The 20,703-nt window shown below is 39.0% G+C and overlaps 1 protein-coding gene across 5 annotated transcripts in view; it reads right to left on the reverse strand.

Annotated features, from left to right (window-relative positions):
• Positions 1 to 2,881: 2,881 nt before the first annotated feature.
• The window catches only part of LOC117360028 (cytochrome P450 26A1), a 52,494-nt gene continuing 34,672 nt past the window's right edge, over positions 2,882 to 20,703 (reverse strand). For 4 of the 5 annotated variants that reach the window (XM_033943591.1, XM_033943588.1, XM_033943590.1 and 1 more), the window contains exons 2-7: positions 14,998 to 15,222; positions 14,130 to 14,414; positions 13,747 to 13,893; positions 12,475 to 12,609; positions 10,087 to 10,242; positions 2,882 to 4,849 (exon numbers count right to left, since the gene is read on the reverse strand). In XM_033943591.1, the coding sequence (XP_033799482.1) occupies positions 4,505 to 4,849; positions 10,087 to 10,242; positions 12,475 to 12,609; positions 13,747 to 13,893; positions 14,130 to 14,414; positions 14,998 to 15,204 (1,275 nt within the window). In that variant the 5' untranslated portion in view covers positions 15,205 to 15,222 and the 3' untranslated portion in view covers positions 2,882 to 4,504. Of the gene's footprint in view, positions 4,850 to 10,086; positions 10,243 to 12,474; positions 12,610 to 13,746; positions 13,894 to 14,129; positions 14,415 to 14,997; positions 15,223 to 15,737; positions 15,977 to 20,703 lie in introns of those variants that run through there. The other variant, XM_033943586.1, reaches the window with a different exon arrangement.

Below are 20,703 nucleotides of genomic sequence, written 5' to 3' on the forward strand. Positions count from 1 at the left end.
ATGTTCCCTGTCGGGTCTTCTGTGATTTTTCTTCCTTGGAATGCACCCTGAACTCCTGGGTATTGACAGTGGTGCCTGGACAAGCATCATTGGCAATTCTCTTTGCCTATGGATTGCTGATGGATGTCTGCAATTTTGATATGTGGAATATTCTTTCTGTGCTTGCCTCGTCTACATTTTTTGCATAGCAGTGAACTAATACTGTGGTTTGGTAGTAAGTGGAGTTGTTTTTTTTAACCAATGAAGCCGAACTAAGTTTTCTTCACAATTTTTATTTTCTCTTCTGTGGTATTTATTAAGGGGGGGGGGGTCTTGTGGATTGTTTAGCCAAGAAGGTTCTTTTTCTTTGTTCCTATAGTATAGGGTATGATATTTGCTTGTGTGTAATTTCAATTACCCCATTATTGACTGGGTAAATGTAACATCAAGGCGCACTAGGGAGGTAAAATTGCTTGATGAAATTAAGTTCTGCTTTATGGAGCAGCTGATTGAGGACCCAATATGAGGGGAAACAATTCTAGATCTAGTCCTTACTGGAGCACATGATTTGTTTTTGGGGCCACTTTATAACAGTGATCATAAAATGATCAGATTTGATATAATCTCTAGAGTAAGTACACACATGAAATCCAATAGATTAGCATTTAACTTTCAAGAAGGAGACTGTGATAAAATGAGAATAGTATAAAAAAAATTTTAGAGAGCAGCTGCAAAGGTCAAAAATTTACACCAGGCATGGATTTTATTCAAAACTATCATGTAATAAAAAAAGGAGTAAGGACAGCGTCAGCATCTATGAGACAAACTTGGTTGTTTTGTTTTTTGTTGAATAGAACTTTTTGGACCCCTGTTAGATTACAAAAGTTAGATACAGTAGTTCAAAATCTAATAGATGCTGGCACTGTCATCTCGATATAGGGACACTGGATCATCTGCTGTTCTATTGTCCTATGATACTCAACTTTTGGAAGTCAATATGACGACAGATTAATACCATACTAGTCATTGATTCCATTGACATATGATGTTATCATATGTGGGATGATATTGCATCTTAAACCCTAATTGGATAGATATGACCAGGATAGCAATGCAAATGGTTACTCGTAATTGGAAAAATTGGGATCACCTTAGTTTTACTTTTTGGTGTGTGAATTTATGCTTAAGTTATAAGTATGAGAAAATGAATGCTGACATGCTAGGGCATACTGAGATATTCAAATTAGTTTGGGGTCCATTGACGTCTTTTGTGGATTCGTTATAGTTGTCTTTTATCTTTATTTTCCATTCTTTTGGTACACACACACATCCAGGGGAGGGAAAGATGTTTATATTATTATTAGTAGTAGTAATAAATGCTGTTATTTGGTACCAATTGTATTTTTGTATGCACTTTGTATGTTATTAAAATTAATAAAGACTTACGGCCTCTTTTACAAAGCCACGCGAGCAGCTGCCGCGTGGCAACAGCCCCGAAGCCCTTTAAATCTCTATGGGCTTCGGGGCTGCTAGTGCGGCTTTGTAAAAGAGGCCGTAAAAAAAAAAAAATAGTTTTCAAAGAAAAAAAAAAAAAGGAATAAGGAAGACCAAACAACAACCAGCATGGTTAACAAGTGAGGTGAGGAGAGGAGGAACAGGGGAGATAGGATACAGACGTTTAAATACTTGAAAGGTATCAATATAGAACCAAATCGTTTCCAGATAAGAAAAAAGTGGTAAAACTACAGGATATAATTTGAGGTTACAGGAAGGAAGCATTAGGAGCAATGTTAGGAAATTCTTCCCGGAGAAGGTGGTAGATGCCTGGAATGCCCTCCCGAGGGAAGTGGTTGAGAGGAAAACGATGATGGAATTCATAAAAGCATGGGATAAAAATAAAGGATCCAATTATTGGATCCAATAATTTTTATTGCATTTTCAAATGTGCAGACACCAACCCCCTCTTTTACTAAGGCGCACTAGCCAATTTAGCGCAAGCTAATATTTAGTGCGGGCTAAATCAGCTAGCGCATCTTAGTAAAAGGACCCCCCAATCTAACACCCATCCTTAAGAATAAAAGAGGACATAAGAGTTTACATATTGGGACAGACCGAAGGTCCATCAAGCCCAATATCCTGGCAAGATCCCAAAAGAGTAAAACAGGATTTAGGGTGCTTATTCTCCAAATAAGCAGTGGATTTTCCCAAGCCTATCCTAAAGATAGCTTATAGACTTTTAGGAAATCATCCAAACCTTTTTCTAAATCCTGCTAAGATAACTGCTTTCAACACATTCTCTAGCAATGAATTCTAGAGTATTTTCTCTAGTTTTTTTTTAATCTACAACTTAGTAGCGTCATTGTATTCCAAGTTATTGTATTTATGGAAAGAGTAAACAAGCAATTCACATCTCACAACTACCTGTCATAACCTATCATAACTCTCCTGAGTCATCTCTTCACAAGTTGAAGAGCTCTAGCTGCTTTTCCCTTTACTCACAGGGAAGTCATCACATCCTATTTATCATTTTCATTACCCTTTTCTGTACCTTATCTAATTCTTCAATATATATATTTTTGAGATGTGGTGACCAGAATTGCACATACCGTAGTATTCAAGGTGCAGTCATAGTAAATGAAATGACAGCAGATAAAGGCATGAACGGTCCATCCAGTCTGCCCATAAGTTATACCCATTAAAAAATACATGATTAAATTAACATGTCTCTTCTTTGATATTTCTGGACCAAAAACATCATATGAAGAAAAAAAAAGAAAAAAAATCAGAGCCCGTAATTTGAAAGAAGATTGAAAAACAGCCTAAAAGATTTATCTTTACTGTTCCCTGGACACAAAGAAGCCATAATTGATTAGTCTCAAAATACATCTTCTGGAAAAATAGGTTGATGTTTAGTTCCAAATTTTCTATATTTCGTTCATTCAAAGTATCTACTTCATAAAACCACACACACAAAAAATCAATAACAGTAAAATAATCCAACCATAACCATCAAAATATACATATACAGCAATATCACAACAAGTACCATACTGTACTGCTTTGCTCCTCTCAATACCACTCAGCGCCACTCCCTTACAATTATGATGGATAACTAGAGAGGATAAGCTAGAGAGTGTTCAAAACTAGGTTATTTGATTTCAGCCTAAAATAAATCTGTGGCTGAAATTCACTGCTGAAATTCAGCTGACACTGAAACCGAAACCAAAATCTGTGCTGCATGGCCCCCTCCCACACACACAAAGCAAGTTGCCCTAAAATAAATTGGGCCCTACTGGTCTCTGCCCCCTAGTGGTAGTGAGAATACTGCTCGAGGTTTCCTACATCCATTTTGGATACTGAGCCAGCATAGGAAGGAGCAACTGGGTCACTTCGGCCCTAACTAGGCCAGAAGACCATCAAGGCTCCTAAGGAAGGCCTGGGGAGGGTCTATGGATATGGGATACGAGAGCTTGGCAGGCAGCTGTCTGTCAGAAGGGGTCACAGGTGGTAAGAGGGTGGCACTTTTGGTTGATGCAGGTTCAGTTTCAGCCAGAAGTGTACCAACATTTTTGGACAAAACCAAAAACATGGCTGAATCCAGATTTTGGACCAAATTTGGCTTAAATTTGGTCAGCTTCTAAAACCAACCTTCTTGGAATTTACACATTAAAAGAAGGCTCAACATGAAAATACTGGGGAAAGGAATTCCATAAATACAGTATCACAAAATTTAAATAAATAGCCTAATGTTGCTTTCCAAGTGCACATGAAGTGGTACCAGAACCTTAGGTGGTCCTATTTTGATAACAAACAGCCCTTCTCTGAATTTAAGTCAATAGATCTGCCAAAAGTGAAGGAAAATCTATATGCAATATTCTATGCATTATAATTAAAATCTTAAACTTAATCCATTAAATCATGTTACATGATTCAACTTCTAAGAATTCCAAGCAAGGCTAATAGTCATATTCTAATCAATTTCTAACAGTTTACAAGTAGAGGCCTTCACAATGAATTATACCAGTATGTTGGGACTCATCAAAAATTTGACTAGGCTGGGAGGTGTCTCACAAAAATTTGACTAGGCAAAAAACATGTGTGCCTACAGGCTGGGGAGAGTAGTCATGAAAAATCAGTTTTCTGTTTTAAAAACAATATAACCTGTACACATCTATAATCCTACCTTATACAACAGTTCAGAATGTCACACACTGCCTGCCATGCCTTCGCCTCATTCACATTTTCAAAAATTGTTTGGACATGTTCATATATAGATAAGCTTTTAGGTAGGTTAAGTAAGAAATTTTATTTCTATACAAATAGGCTGATTTTAGATCAAAGACCCATAATCATAGTGCTTGAAATGTAGAAATATGTAACAGCTTTACAAAAATATTTAAAAGACTTATAAATAAACTATTACATTAATATTATAAATTTACAAGTTAAATTTAAAATACCTCAAAAAGGTGGTCACTATAAAAAGCTACCATAGATATTTTAAAACTATGGACATTTTAAATACTTAAGCTATGCCATTGAAACTTATGAACTTTGTAGGAAGATTGTCCACTGGATATACAATGGGTCCAGTTTTCATTGTTGGAGGGCCGTTCAAGAGTTTCCAATCACAATTTCTGGTCAACTGTACTGTAAATACTTTGAGAAGAATTTTTGCAAACTCTTTGCCTACACAACTTCTTACTCCACCACCAAATGGAATAAAGCTGAATCGGGAAGAAGAATCCTCTGGGTGAGGCAACATAAATCGATCTGGGTTAAATTCATCCTTATTAGGGACAAATTCAGCAACATCATGAGTATCACAGATACTGTATATAACATTCCAGCCCTTAGGAATCTGATAGCCCTAGAAAAATAAAATAATGGCATTACTATTCAAGAGCATTTTGTAGTAGAACCAACATTTCAAAAGTTCAGTCAGCAATAAAGAGCTTTTTACTCTGCAGTAAAAACCTATCAAAACTAAAAAAAAAACCCCAAAACAGAACACTACCACCACACCCATTGGGAGGCTCTGTGCCACTTGACAAGCATGAAATTGTCTGCAAATTGTCAGAGGCTATCGTGTGTGGCTGTAAAATGACCTCGCGAACTTGCTCCACTCAGGATTTGATTCATTCAGTGCTATTAGTGGTCAGAATAATATTAAAAACATCCCCCACACACAACACATTCTGCACTATAGGTTTGCTAGGCAGAAACTGGGGATGGAGGTGGGGTGGTACAAGCAAAATATTTTTTTTTCTTTCATTTTGTTCCCTTTACTGCATACTAGTTTCAGTGTACACTGAAAAACAAAAAAAATGGCTTTTCCATAATGGAAACCTGTATCTTATCCCTGAAATTATAGGCCTGGAAAGTGGAACTATAAATCCAAACTACTTCACACATAGATGTTTACTACAACACGGCTTAGAACTCTCATTATCTCTTATGTTATACAAAAGCTTCCTAAAACTGAAAGGCAGTCTTATTCATATATCCTTTATATGACCATTTTTCCTATAAAATATAATGTACGCTTACATTTTAATGCAAGGTAAAATCATATATATTATTTCCTGGGCTAACAGAAATTTAGATTACAAACTGCTGCTATAGGGTCCCTTTACCAAGCCGCAGTAGTGACTCCTGCATAGCAAATGTGACGCGGTCCATTCAGTTCCTACAAATTGTGTCGCGTTTGACGCACCAGGACTCACTACCACAGCTTTGTAAAATAGGCCCAAAATGTTGGATATGATCAATTTAAGCATCCTTTGCTATTGTTTCGCCATGTACAGTAGACAAATGTTGGAAGTCTTGTCTGTCGGGTTTTACACCCTTCAGAGAGGGAGAACAAATGACTTGACTGCAAGGGTGGTCTCCCCTTACAACTTGAGATGCTTGAAGGTTCAATCTCTGAGAAACTTCCAATTCAATGTTCATCACAGGGGACATATGATTCAGACTTTCAAATACTTGAAAGGCATTAACACTGGAAAATATTTTCCAGAGAAAGGAATATGGTAAAAACCAATAACTTGAGGTTGAGGGGTGAAAGACTTAAGAGTAATGTTAGGAAATTCTTCTTTATGGAGAGGGTGGCTGATGCCTGGAATGCACTCCTGAGGGAAGTGGTGGAGAGGAAAACAGTGACAAAGTTCAAAAAACCATGACAAAGGATCTCTAATCAGAAAATGGCAGCATATATTGAAGAACTTACCCCCTTTTCTACGAAACCACGCGAGCAGTTTCTAGCACGGTGCGCCGCGTTGAATGGCCCATGCTGCTGCTCATGGGAACTTGAACATCGGGAGCAGCACAGGCCATTCAGCACGGTTCATAGACAACAACGCGGAAGACAAAGGCGCGCGCCGACAACTGAGCGCAAGATGGAGGCGCGCGCCGAAGAAAATTACTGTTTTTAGGGGTTCTGGCAGGGGTTTTTTTTGTTGGGGAGCACCCCGAGTTTACTTACTACAAATCACACCGGTGTTATGGGGGGTTTGGGGGTTTGTAACCCCCCACATTTTACTGTAAACTTAACTTTTTCCCTAAAAACAGGGAAAAAGTGAAGTTTTCAGTAAAATTTGGGGGGTTACAACACCCCCACAACGTCCCCACAATACGGCGCGATTTATATTAAGTAAAGTGGGGGGGTTCCCCCCCACGCCCCACGGAGCCCTAAAAATAGTAATTTTCTTCGGCGCGCACCTCCGCGCTGCGCTCAATTGTCCACTCGCGCCTTTGTCCCGGCGCGCTCTTGACCTGACACCATTCAGCACGACTTTCTGCTCTAAAAACCACTAGCGTGGTTTTGTAGAAGAAGGGGTAAGGCCAGTAATGGGCAAACTTGCATGGTTTGTGTCCCATATATGGCCATTCAGTTGAGGATGGGCTTCGATGGCTGGGATGGTTTAGATGGGCTGGAGTGAGCTTCGACAGAGACTCCAGTAGATGGAACCTAAGTACAATACTGGGCAGAGTTTTGGGTTTCTGGCCCAGAAGTATGTAAGAAAAAGGATAATTGAAATTAAGTCATTAACTTATAGAGAGTGTACGGTTGGGTAGACTGGATGGACTATTCAGGTCTTTTATCTGCTGTTATTTAGTATGTTTACCTGGTGGTGCAGTCACCATATAATTTATGGTTGCTATAAAATAAGTTCATTTATAGCAGAACTTAAGAATGAGACATGCACAAGGAAGTAGTCTCATGTTAAAATGGGTGCAGTGTCAAATGGAGGGTTTCGACAAAATCAAATAGTCCCCAAAAGTTCTGAACTAGAAGGCAAAATTTATATTCTGATTTTGGTTCCATTTTGCCTATTGAATGCTATATGAAACAGGTAGCTCTGTGCAACAAGTCCCAACATCAGAAGTCAGACTTAGGGGCCCTTTTACAATAGCTTATTAGCATGCCCTAATGGTCACTAGTGTGCAATAAATTCTGTGCCTTCCATTTTATACCTATGGACCATGCAGCATTTAGGGCCTAAATACAGTAGATAGGCACCATTGAAAATGATACCTACCACGTGTCATTCAAATTAGGTGCTGTTTATAGAATTGAACTTAGCGTTTTGGGCGGGTGGGGGGGTCGCAGTGCCGCCGGGCCAGGAGGGCTTGGGCTCCCTCCTGGCCCCATCGGAATCGGCCAGTGGGGGGGTGAAGGTGCCGCTGGGCAGGAGGGCTTGGGCTCCCTCCTGCCCCAATGTCAGCGGGGGGGGGGGAGTCACGGTTCATCAGGGCAGGAGTGCTTGGACTCCCTCCTGCCCTGATCGTGTTGGGGGGTTTGGGGGTGCCGCGGGGCAGGAGGGCTTGGGCTCCCTCCTGCCCGGATCGTTGTTTTTGACAGACACCGGTTACAGAATCCAGCTTTTAGGTGAAGGACTGGCTCCTCCTTCGCCTAAAAGCCCTTGTTTTGGACGTTTGGGGCTTAAGCTTTTTTTAGGTTGATTATATGGTGTTAGTGTAGAAGTTGTGGTGGTCTGGGTGTTTAAACAGCTGAACGTAGAGGCACGCCATTATTTTTTTTAAAAAACCCTCCTTTTGGACGTTTTTTTTATAATGGACATTTTCCCTGCTTCTACTTTCAACGTTTAAGGCCTTAGGCCAAAAGGGGACTTAGACTTTTTTTTTATTATGCCCCTCTTAGTGCACACTAACGCCAGTTAGCACAGGTTAAGCTTTTGTAAAAGAGCCTCTTTAATATTTAGATAGTCCAGTTTTGTTTGAGGTCTGTGGAATGTTCCAATAAAATTAATCCCCATGCAAAAAGAGTGAAATTGCTGCAGTTGTGTGGAAGATTTTGATAATAGGTGTCTTTGGACTTTTTACATAGGCATCCTTTGCGCTTTTAATAAACTAGGCTCCTAGAACCAGTTGCCATGATGCTTGGATATTTTATAATATACACGAGTACATTGCAACTCTATTCCAACTACAGGCCTGGGAATGCCTATATACTATACGCATACAAGTATACACAATTGTCATATGGGACTAAATCCAGTAAATGGCAGAAAAAATTAGCACCGACAGCTATTCTATAAATGGCGTTCTGAGTTGGGTGTTTCTAATTCTAGAATAACACATAGCGCTGGGATCTGCGCCTAACTTTGGATGCAACAATTTACATCCAGTGAAACCTAGTTTCAATCCAGGAGCATAAATTAATGGGTGGATCCCCCAAATTCTATAATACGGCATGCATCTGTAGTGAATGCCCCTGAAAGTAAGAGCGAGTAACTCATGTGCTAAAAAAGGGGCGTGGTCACTGGAAGGACATGGATGGGTCAGGGGCTATGCACTAAAAAATGTGCACACACCTCTTTATAAAAGAGCGCTTAGCAAAATGTGCTTGTAAATTCAAATTGTTGCCAATTAGCACCAGTAATTAATTCTTAGCACCCAAGCATTAGTGCTAATTGACTTATTACTCAATTAAATTATACACATAAATTGGGCACAGGCCCAAATTAGGCTTATTCCACAATCAAAACCTTTACAAAATTACTTTTCACCTTCCAAAGTATTTGGATCAATGCTGTCTTGTTAAAATGTTTATTTTATTTTTATTTTTCCTCTAACTCTACTTTTCACTTCTCTATTACCCTCCAGGTACTTTAGTTAGATTGTGAGCCTTCGGGACAGTAAGGGAATTTTTCAAGTACCTTTCTTATTTCTAATCTTAATGTATATTTTCTGTAAACCGCTTAGAACCTAACGGATGTAGCGGTATATAAGAAATAAATTACATTACATTACATTACATTGTATTCTTGTAGAAAAAAAAAAAAAAAATCAAGATTCTCTTTGCTTTCCAATTTCATTTCTGTAATTGTCTGAAGATTTTGTGGGATTTGCTAACTCTGTTTATAGGAGCAATTGCAATTATGTTTTGTAATGAAAAAAAAAGATGATTTTTATGGATGTAGATCATGTAATGTGAAATGCTTATGTTTTAAATGCTATTTTTATGTAGTATGTTACTTTTATTGTATGTGTTATATTGTACTCTACTTTGATAAAGGCGGATTATAAATAAATAAACAAGAGCCAGCTACAATATTAAGCACAGCAGAACAACCCTTTAAAACTATCAAAAGCACATTTGGATATATTTGAGGTTTCTGAAGTAACCTCGGGATATTCAGGGCCAAAAAAAGAGAGACTAGAATTAAAAAAAAAAAAATCCAACTCTGCCTTCTTTACATTTTGCAGATTATACTGTAATACTACTGTTATAGTGATCATGGTGGAATTTTACTATTGTTGAAGAACAATGCTAAATTACCAATTCCAGCATTAAGTACATTTTATTCCCAATATGTCAAACAGGAACTTCTCTTTAGTGGCAATTCTCTGGCATGCACACCTACAATTCACCGTTAATCACATCCCACCCAAAGGCAGCATTTTCATTTTATTGATTTATGTCAGATTGGTTCTACTTTATGCACGATTTACATTACCAAAACAATTAGCATTGTTTGTGCTAACTAAATATTATAACCCTGCATCTTAATTCAAGTTTACAGCCAGCAAAGGACCTCCTAAAGAACTAAAATAGGGCGGAAAGAGTAAAAAGGGACTTACATTTAACTCAAAAGTTTTGAGTGCAACACGAAATCCTCCTGGGACTGGAGGACTAAGCCTGAGTGTTTCTTTAATGACGCATCCTGTATATTTAAGATGTTCAAGGATTTCCAGGTTCAGTTGGTTGTTGTCTTGATTGTTGGGACATAGTAACCCCTGTGCAAATTAATTGAAAAATCATCCCCCTGTTGTCTTCATTTCTACAAGCTTTGTAACAGTGGAGGTCTTTTTATGTTGTTAAACACAATCTGCTTACATGTAAAAGTTCTCAAATAATTCAGAAATGAATTCCTTCAGTTTCAAACTAGAATGACATGAGGACAAATTTGTCCCCACATCCGACCTGTCCCCATGAGCTCTGTCTCTGTCCCATCCCAGCAAGCTCTGCCTTCATTTGCACAAGCCTCAAATGCTTTAACGTGTGCAGATGAGGACAGAGCTTGCAGGGATGGGCAGGGACAGAATCCACAGGGACAGGATGGGGATGGAGAGAGAACTTGCAAGAATGGGGACAAATTTGTCTTTACCACTACAGTGGTGCCTCGCATAACGGACGCCTCGCACAGCAAACGCTGCGCACAACGAACTTCAGGTCTTGCTTCCCACAACGAACTTCGTTTCACACAACGAAGTCGCCCGAGCTGCATCCTTAACTGCCCTCTCTCGGCGCTACATATTTTAAACCCCCCTGCCGCCGCCACCGCATATTTTTAAACCTCCCCCCGCCGCCACCGCATATTTTTAAACCTCCCCCCGCCGCCACCGCATATTTTTAAACCTCCCACCGCCACCACCGCATATTTTTAAACCTCCCCCCGCCGCCACATATTTTTTTAAAAAAGCCACCACTGCTGCAACTTTCTCACCCGCTCACTCGAACTGGTGGTCTAGCAAATTTCCCAGCCAGAAGCGCAGACAGAGATCAAGAGCAAGCCTTCTGTGCTACTGCCTGGGCCTGCGCTGATCTCTGAATGGCTGCAGTCAGCTCTCGCGGGACTCACAAGAACTAACTGCAGCCATTCGGAGATCGGCATGGGCCCACACAGGCGTGCAGAGGAATTGCTCCTGATCTCTGCGCTTCTGGCCTGTACGCCACTGGCTGGGAAAGATGGGAGGAATTAAAAAAGGTACTGGGGAGTATGTGGGGGGTGATTATAATACACAGCAAGGATCAACAAAACCCCTGTCTCCCCTCCCCTTCACATATATCCCCTCTATATCATGCTAACAGCTCTAACAAGATAAATTTATCTTTTTTTATGTCATCTTAGCATATTTTATGCTACAGAACGAATTATTTTTTTTAACATGTATTGTTATGGGAAAACGCGTTTCACATAACGAACTTTTCGCATAACAAACTTGCTCCTGGAACGAATTAAGTTCGTTGTGTGAGGCACCACTGTACTATTAATCATCTCTATAGCACTACCAGACCTACACAGCGCTGTACAGAGTCACAAAGAAAACAGTCCCTGTGTCATTCTTTATTTAAAAAAAAAACTCTGTGGAGTGACGATGTTCCTAAATGGACTTTATTTGAAAGTGTCAAAGTTCCAAAGGTACACTGAAATCATCCATATAAAATAAATTCATCCACATAAAAATAAATTAATTAACATAAAAGCCTTAAAGGACCTAGCAGTGTCTCACTTCCGGCTCACCACACAATTGTTTCCCACATACTCACCTTTATAGGACCCCCAGGGACCCCTGAAGAAAACTTTTTGTCGAAACGCGGACCGTGTTGGGTCCTGTATCCCTAGCGGACTAGGTCTTTTAAGGCTCTTATGTGGATGATTTATTTTTACGTGGATGGAATTATTTTATGTGGATGATTTCAGTGTACCTTTGGAATATTGACACTTTCAAATAAAGTCCATTTAGGAACATCGTCACTCCACAGAGTTTTTTTGGTTTTCTCTGGATTTTCTTTTTTGTGGATATTTCGGGGTCAATTCCTTTTGTTTTTTTCATTCTTTATTTCAAACAAAACTGACCACCACACTTAACTGAATTCCTTTAAGAACTGATCTCAGGGAGATCTGAGCTCTAAATTGTAATGAAAGGTGACTGGAAAAATTATCTTCCCATAGCCAGGTTTTAATGACACAGACTGGACTCTGGTTTTATTATCTATTCCAAATGATACATGTTTTAATACTCTAAGATGTCATAATTTTGTAGAAAATGAATTTACAGAAAACAAGATGGAGAAATACTAACTACTGGGGGGGTCAAAATATCATTGATTATCAAAACAATATAAATAATTTAAAATGTATGGTTTTCCAAACAAGACCAAATCAATGCCCTCAGAAAGGTCAAAATATCTGTTACAGCTACAATAGATATAGAAAGTAGTTTGCATATTTTAAGAAATCTTACCATATTGTTCAGCTCTTTTCTCACTTTCTGAAGTACTTCATAATGGAGCCCCAAAAAAGTGATTAAAGAAGTGGCTGCGCTCGCTGTTGTTTCATGGCCCCCAAACAACAGTTCAGTCGCAGATTCTTTTATTTCCTGGGGAGAGCAAAAGCACTGTGGTGATCATTGATGCCATACCCACAAACAGCTGTCATTTTATGCAAAAAAAAAAAAAAAAAAAAAAGGCAACAAAATAAATTTGAAAAAAACATGGAAATTTATTTCTGCACAGGGACCGTCCCATGTTAAAAATGTACTGTTTGTTACAGGGCGTTTGCCGTTATAGGTCTTCTACTGAGCAGTACAAGAGTCAAATTTAGTTTATTATAGAAAATAGCATTCTAGAGACAATATATAGTACAGTATACAGTTGGAATCTCATTTTAGTTTAGTTTGAATAAATATTGCTACGTTTATTTTAACAAAAATGTTTCATTTAGTTTATTATAGAAAATAGCATTCTGTGACAAAAGAAACTCAGAAACGAAGAAAACAATTTTTGTTGTTAAAGCCAGGAGTAAATGCAATGGGCGCAACTTTTCTTTTACGATATCCATGCAAATGTTTAGTAAAATATAAGACTTCTAACTATATATTCTTTGAACCCTCTCAGCTGTCAGGATTTCTAAACATGAAACGTCTTGAAGGGGAAAATGTGATAACAGCAATTAAATAAGAACATTTTTTTTTTCCTGTAATCACTGATAGTTGTCTGCCTATCTTCAAATAGGATATGTTATTTCCTTTTTTTTTCTTCTTTATTGATTCACTCATTTGAATCTTGGATTGCTCCAATTTGGGACTTTAAATATTGATTAAGTTGATAATTTTACTTTTTAAAATTCAATTGCTGTGATATTGGAATCTATATCTTATTCATTTTCTGTACAAGAAGTTTATTCTCTTGTTTAAATTGTTAAAATAATAAATAAAGAAAAAAAGAAAATAGCATTCTAGAGACAATATATAGTACAGTATACAGTTGGAATCTCATTTTAGTTCAGTTTGAATAAATATTGCTACGTTTATTTTAACAAACCAAAAATGTTTCATTCATAGAAAAAAAAAAAGTGCTTGAGTAGAAATACAACTTCCGTCTCAGCAACAATACATACACACACACTTCCTTTAATGACAGCATCCTGCAAGATCGGAGTTTGCTATTCAGTAATATTGTCTACTAACTGGACCTCACCATTATAGTATGCAAGGGGGGTAAGGCTTATATTTTACCTGTGGGTTTAACTGCTCTCCATTCTTCTGTGTGTGCTCCATCAGTAGCTGCAAAGCATCCTTATATCCATTATCCGAATCCTTTGCAATTTTCGCCTTTATATTCTGTTCAATTTTATCATGGATTACATTCCTAGCTTTCAGGCCCTAGAGATGGAATAACATAATTCAATGGGTGTTGTCCTGGGTAAGTTCAAACAAAAAAAAAGGGGAGGGGGAGATTTCAAAATTCATGACCAATATTATTCTCTTACGATACTGGTTTTTTGGGAAGCCTGAGAAAGGCTGATAAATCATTTATGATATTGTTTAGGACAAGAAAACATGCAACAGGCGTTAGGCTCGCAGCCCCGCCTGATTCCCAACTGTGCGGGAAATATTACCCGGTACAGGCCGCTGAAGGGAACGTCGATGGGCAGCGAGAACAGGTTTCGGATCATCTCTTCGAAGGCTTCCAGCAGCTGCTGCTCGGTGCCTCCGTCGATCTGGCGCGGCTCAAAGCCGAGCAGGATCCTGAGGGCGATGCGGAACATGAGGCGCTTCACCTCCGGATAGACCAGCACGCAAGAGCCCCTCGTCAGCCACTGCGCCACCAAGCGGCCGATCTCCTCCTCCATCACGGGGATATAATTCTCCAGGGCTTCCCGGGAAAACGCCTGCATGATCACCTGCCCAACAGACAGACACACAGCCCGAGTCAGTGACGCGTATGGCTGAAGCTCACGCAAGCGCATATCGTTCCGGTTTGTTTACTCTTCGGTCCAGAAAGTCTGCAGCTTGCCAAAATTTCACATTCCGAACAGCCGTAGACAATATAAAAAGATAAATGGCTACTGGCTAAAGCTCGTGGCGCAGTGGTTAACGCTACCGCCTCTGCACCCTGAAGGTTGTGGGTTCAAATCCACACTACTCCCTGTGACCCCGGGCAAGTGCCCTCCATTGCCCCCCAGGTACATTAGGAATATTCTGAGCCCGCCAGGACAGACAGGGAAGAATACTTGAGCTCCCCTGGGAGAATGATATAGAAATTGAACGAGTAAATAAATGTAACCTCTAGGAAGTGTAATTAGCAATTAAAAGCAGACAACGGAGGTCGCTGCGAATCAGTTGTACATCACGCGTAGTTTTCTAGACCTTCAGTCACAAAAACTGGCAGTGCTGGTAGTTGGGGGCACTTGGGGTTATACAGAGGCTGCCCTGACCCTCCCCCCCCCCTCCGTATTTTCTAGGATGGAATGACCCTCTACTTACTTTCTTCCGGTTCTTATGCTGCGACTCGTGCAAGTTGGAGAGGCAGCCTGAGCCCAAGATGGTCCTCACCGACGCTGGCCACCGCACCGACACCAGCTTGTGCTCGCCCAACAAGATCTGTCTCACGTTGTCAGCCCCCATGATCCGTACGGTGGGTCTCCCGAACAGATGGGTCTTGTAAATGAAGCCATACTTTCTACGTTTCATCTGGAGAAATTTTCGTCTCTAAAAAAAGGTAAAATCCAGATGAATAAAGTGGAGTGGAGGAATAGCCTAGTGGTTAGTACAGGGGCTTGAGAACTGGGTTTGATTCTCGTTACAGCTCCTTGAGACTAACCAAGTCGTTTATTTAACCTGACCTCCATTGGTCCAGGTAAAAAATAAGTACCTGCATAGAGTATGTAAACATAGAAAGGTGTATATCAAATCCCACCCCCTTGCACTAGAGTTCTAAATTTAGGACCAGTTCCAAATCCCTTTTCCTTTTAATATTATTTCAGTTCCATTTAACTCTGAAGATGTAGAGATTCCAGGTATAGCCATGTTCATACATAGACTAGAAACAGTAGCCACAAATGCAAAGCAAAACATTAAAACACCCCAGATCTCAGAAGTCACCCCCTGTTCCAATTCAGTTGAAATTGCTATATTTGCATCTAAGTAAACCCTCCCCCCTCCTACCCCTCGGATCAAGGCTTATCAAGAGCCGACCAAACGAAAGGAAAACGAAATAAGAGTACCTGAAGGACCAGCTGGAGCGTTTCTCCGAAAAAAGGAAGCCCCATGGTTCCCGGCGGGAGAGGAAAGTGAGACTGGAGGTCCCGGCCGCTCACACAGTACAACTCCCAGAGTTTCGCCGCTGCCAAGAAGAGTAACAAGGGCAGCACAAACGTGCAAAGGGCGCTGGCGAACAAGGTATACAAGCCCATAGCGCTATACCACTCGCCAACCCCAGTGATGGACTCTGGCCCTCTACCTGGCCGGCTCTCTGAGGTGCAGACACAACCGCCCCCTTGCCTCCTTTTTATATTCTACCCCGGATCTCTGCCTCCCCCCCCCCCCTTTTTTTTTTTTTTTTTCTACCTTGCTCAGATAAATTAGTTCACCCAAAGTTCATCTTTAATTGCAGATTGTGCCAGGACTCTGAGCCCCTCCTATCAGGACGACGCTGGCTAAAATCTTTAACCATTTGGATTCTCCTACCACCTCCAGTGAGCTTTAGACAGACAATCAGAAGATTTTACTTTGAAAAGGTGTTAATTTGCCCAACACAATGGGAATCGTACAGGGTGCTTTGTACCTCGTCTCCTAAAGGCGCAGCTTAACTGTGAAGTCAATTAAAAAAAGAAGAAGAATCCCATGTTTTCTGTTTACAACTGCAATCCAGAAAAGTCTTTTATTCATCACTGTGGCATTCAAAGAATATGGAGGTAGAGGACAACGACCATAAAACTAGATTTTTTTTTTAAAAAGGTTTGGTCTAGACTAGTTAGCAATATACAAAGCAACAAAGTTAATTTTGTCACTTAAGCAAACAGCACGCTTCATCTTTCTCTTGTCTTTCTCCTATGATCTGCTTTCACAAATACCGCTGTGCCCACAAAGCTAAAGAAAACTTTTCATAAAGCATGTCCGCCCCCACCCCTTAAAAATAATTTTCAAGAAATTGCTCTCCTCATTTATTTTTGGCAATGAGTTAGCTATTTCTGATTCAGGCTAGTTGAGTTTTTGAAATAGATGCCCCTGCCTGCCCAAGTGAAGGTGGAAAGCAAACCTTAGAATGTTTTTGATACATACAGTAGTTTTTTTTAAAAAATTTATTAAGCTCCCAAATCTCATGCTATACCAGGGAGTGCTGAAAAAAAGTCCTCAGCCCAACCAACCAACTTTCTAAATTCTGAGCCTTGTTTTGCCACTGCTGAAAAGAGTGTTGCCTTATTTCGTTAAGTGCCAAGCTGCAGAAATCTCTCTTATTTATTTATTTATTTATTTTTACATTTTCATTTCATTGATTGAACCCTATCCACATCATTCTCTTCTTGGTTGGGCTGAGAACTTTTCAGCACCCCCTAGTAAGGGGATTCTGGACTAGAAACTGGTCACCAGTTTGAAGCATAAGAACATATTAATGCTATTGAATTATGGACCTGGAGGTCTAACTCGCCATTAAGGCGATATTACAATCCTCTGAAATTAGTGCTTTGGCCTGAAGTTCACCCTATATTTAAGTTCAGGATCCTGAGAGACATAAGCGTCGGCCAGCTAACTTATGATGTAACCTATGATGCTAATCACAGGTTCAAACGCAGGTCAGCAGCCGAAAAGCAAAGTTTTATCAGAAGGTCCATACCCATGGTGGTGCCACCCATCTGCTCTTTATAGCCGTCTCAAAATAGATTACAGTGGAGCAGGTCGTTAAGTATGTGTGAGTTTTTTTTGGGGGGGGGTCTTGTTCATGGTGAACCGTGATAAACAATAAATGAGTCTGATCTATATAGAGAGGTGCAAAGAGGATTGTTTTGAAAATGAGGCGCCTTCCCTTTAATCCGATTACAGGGATTCAGCACCATAGGAAAAGCTATCGTTGATTTTTTTCTAAAATTTGGGCTGTTATAGGCATAAACAATTTCTTCAATATAAATCTCGAGTTATTTCTTTGGGTGCAACTTTTTTCCTAAAATTTCCAGCTAAATGTTTGGTTACTTATCTTAATATATTGTACGCTTTTTTAAAACCAGTTCAGTTAGAAAGATTCCTGTTAGAGAAAGAGACGGTGGTTTAAATTAACTTAAAATGTTGTGATACAGGCAAATTATTTTTCTTTTTCCTATTGGCTAATATGTATGAAGATGTTCCTCTCTCTTCTTTTTTTTTTTTTTTTCCATTATTTTTTATTTTCTAATTTTTCATAAAGTGTACATAATAATAAATTACAATTGATAAATGCATATTATCACTTTTATATCTAATACATTATATATCTGAATTTGATTTTCCCCCTCACCCTCCCCCCTCCCTTTCATTACTTTAATATAATATTTTAATTTTCAAATTTTTATAAAAAGTATACAACATATTAGAATACTATTTGTAAATATTCAATAACTTTTTTATATTTAATACAATATAATCTAAACAAATTTTTTCTCATTTCCCTCCCCCCACCCTTTTATTACCTTTTATTCATACGTTACATTTTGTATAATATATTATAACATACTATGTATAAATTAATTTTTCTTACCCCCCCTTTATGTGTGTCATAAAAAAGATCCTTAAAAGAAGAAAAGAAGAAGAAAACATCATATTATTTATTCATTACAGTATTTTGTCAATGGCCCCCATATTTTTATAAATTTAGTATATGTCCCCTTTTGTATTGCTATTGTTCTTTCCATTTTAAAAATATGACATATTGTATTCCACCAAAATGTGTAATTTAGGTTGTTGTAATTTTTCCAATTATTAGTTATATGTTGGATGGCAACCCCTGTCATAATTAATAAAAGCTTATTATTTTCTGGTGAAATTTGACTTTTTATTCTCATCATTGTTCCAAATAAAATTGTATCATATGATATTGCAATATGATTTTCCATTAATTTATTAATTTGTGGCCAAATTGAATTCCAAAAAATTTTAATATAAGGACAATGATATAATAAATGATCTAATGTCCCTGGTTCTAGATTACAGTTCCTCTCTCTTCTTGACGTGGACTCATATTTGCTTTAGAATATTGTATGTATCTTATATTGAGATATTCAAATAAATAAACAATTTAAAAAAAATTGGGGCTGTTGAAATTGTATTTATATATTTTGTTTTTGGAGGAGGGAATAGAAAATTAGAACCGGACTTATATTTGTAATGAGATTTTCCAGTTAAGAGTTAGGTTGGACCTAGGAGAAAGCTTTCAGTTCTCAAAATCCTTTGATCCTTTCTCACAGAATTTTAGTATTTCAAATGCAAGTCTTCAACACAGTTGTTTTTGAAAAATCAAGGCAGCAGTCGTATACTTGTGTCCAATGTTCAGAAGTTGCCCGGACAGCTATTTTCCCCACTTCCAGCTAGATGTGAAGATGTTCACTTTTAAATCAATACAGAACATTTTACCACTGGTGTATAAAGACATATTGATAAACCATAATATAAAGGGCATCCGGTTATGAAATCCTTTCGCTATAGTCAAATGCGTCCATAAACTACTGCCAGCAAACTGCAATTTGTAAGGAACTCTTGTCCTGATAATGTGCAGGAGGTCCCTGGAAAGGAAATATAGTAATCCTCTACATAAACTTTGACTCCAAAGAAGTATGATTTATTAAAGTTTCTTCCGATGCTAACCTTGTGCCAGTTTTGCTCTAATGATTGTCTCCATTTAACGTCATTGGATGTTATCATTAATCTGCCCCCAAAAGCTGCCAAATGTAGTGCTGTTTTGTTCTAGGGACGCTCTTAAGTCTAAATTTAATTGGTCTGGTGGGCCAGTTTATTTATACTTTTGTCATCCCTTTTAGACCCACAGATTAGAGATTTATGGGAAAATGTGTGTGCCTGAGGGGGAGGGGTTGTAGGCCAAATCTCAAAGCAGAGGACATTTAAAATCTTTTCTAACCAAATTGCCCCTTAATTTCAACAGAACTGTGCAAGAAGTGCCAGGTAAAAAAAAAGAGAGATTCAATTTTTTTTGTGAATGTCAGGATATAGCCTGCCTCCTTTGTGCTTTTAAGGGGCTAGGCAGAAAGCTGAGGTAGAATCATGTACTGATGACTTGGCACATGGCTTCCAACCTGATTCCACATGATCCTCCGAGAACCTTAAGATCTGCATCACAGCATCTTCTTCATGTCCCATCCCTAAAAATCATTAGTAACCATAGGGCTTCTTCTTTTGCAACGATAACCCCAACAATATGGAATTCGTTAACATCATATTTAAGGTCTGAACAGAATCTAGATAAATTCAAGGGTGGCCTCAAAAGCTTCTTATTTAAAGACGCATATGACTGTTAATTGATCTGTGGGACTTTCCAAGCTCATTTTCTATACTAAAATTGATTTTTCCCTTTCCCCATGTTATTATCCTTAATTGTTCTCTCTTTCTTTCAAATTGTATTTCCCCCCACTATCCTATTGTCTCATGCAAGTAAAGTTATGTCATTAATAGTTGTTAACTGGACCCCTTTTTTAAATTTACACTGAAAAACACTTAGAGGGGCATAATTGAAAGGGACGTCTAAGTCCGTTTGCGTCTAAGTCGCAAGTCGTCCAAACTAAAAAACAGGCTAGGACACATTTTCGAAAATTACGTCCAAAATTTTTTTTGTTTCGAAAATCATCTAATTATACGTCCTGCCAATCTGATCGTCCAAGCCGCTAAATCGTCCATCTTTATACCACATTTTCGGCCAACTTTTCATCCAAGTCAAAAACTCCTAGAACAAGCCGTGTTGGACATGGGAGGGGTCTGCAAAGTGATGGACTGCACACCCAGACATGCCACTTAAATAGTGGGGTACCTTACATGGCACTGCTGTGAACTTCACAAAAAGGGTGCCATGGCTTCTCCTCACTACAGCTCCCTTATAGGTAATGGTGAGCCCTCCAAACCACCTCCAGAATCCCCTAGACCCACTTATCTACCAACCCAATAGCCCTTATGTCTGCAGGAGCCACTTATATGCCAGTAAAAAAGGGTTTTGGG

This window comes from Geotrypetes seraphini, chromosome 4 (genome assembly GCF_902459505.1).
Source record: "Geotrypetes seraphini chromosome 4, aGeoSer1.1, whole genome shotgun sequence".
NCBI lineage: Eukaryota > Metazoa > Chordata > Amphibia > Gymnophiona > Dermophiidae > Geotrypetes > Geotrypetes seraphini.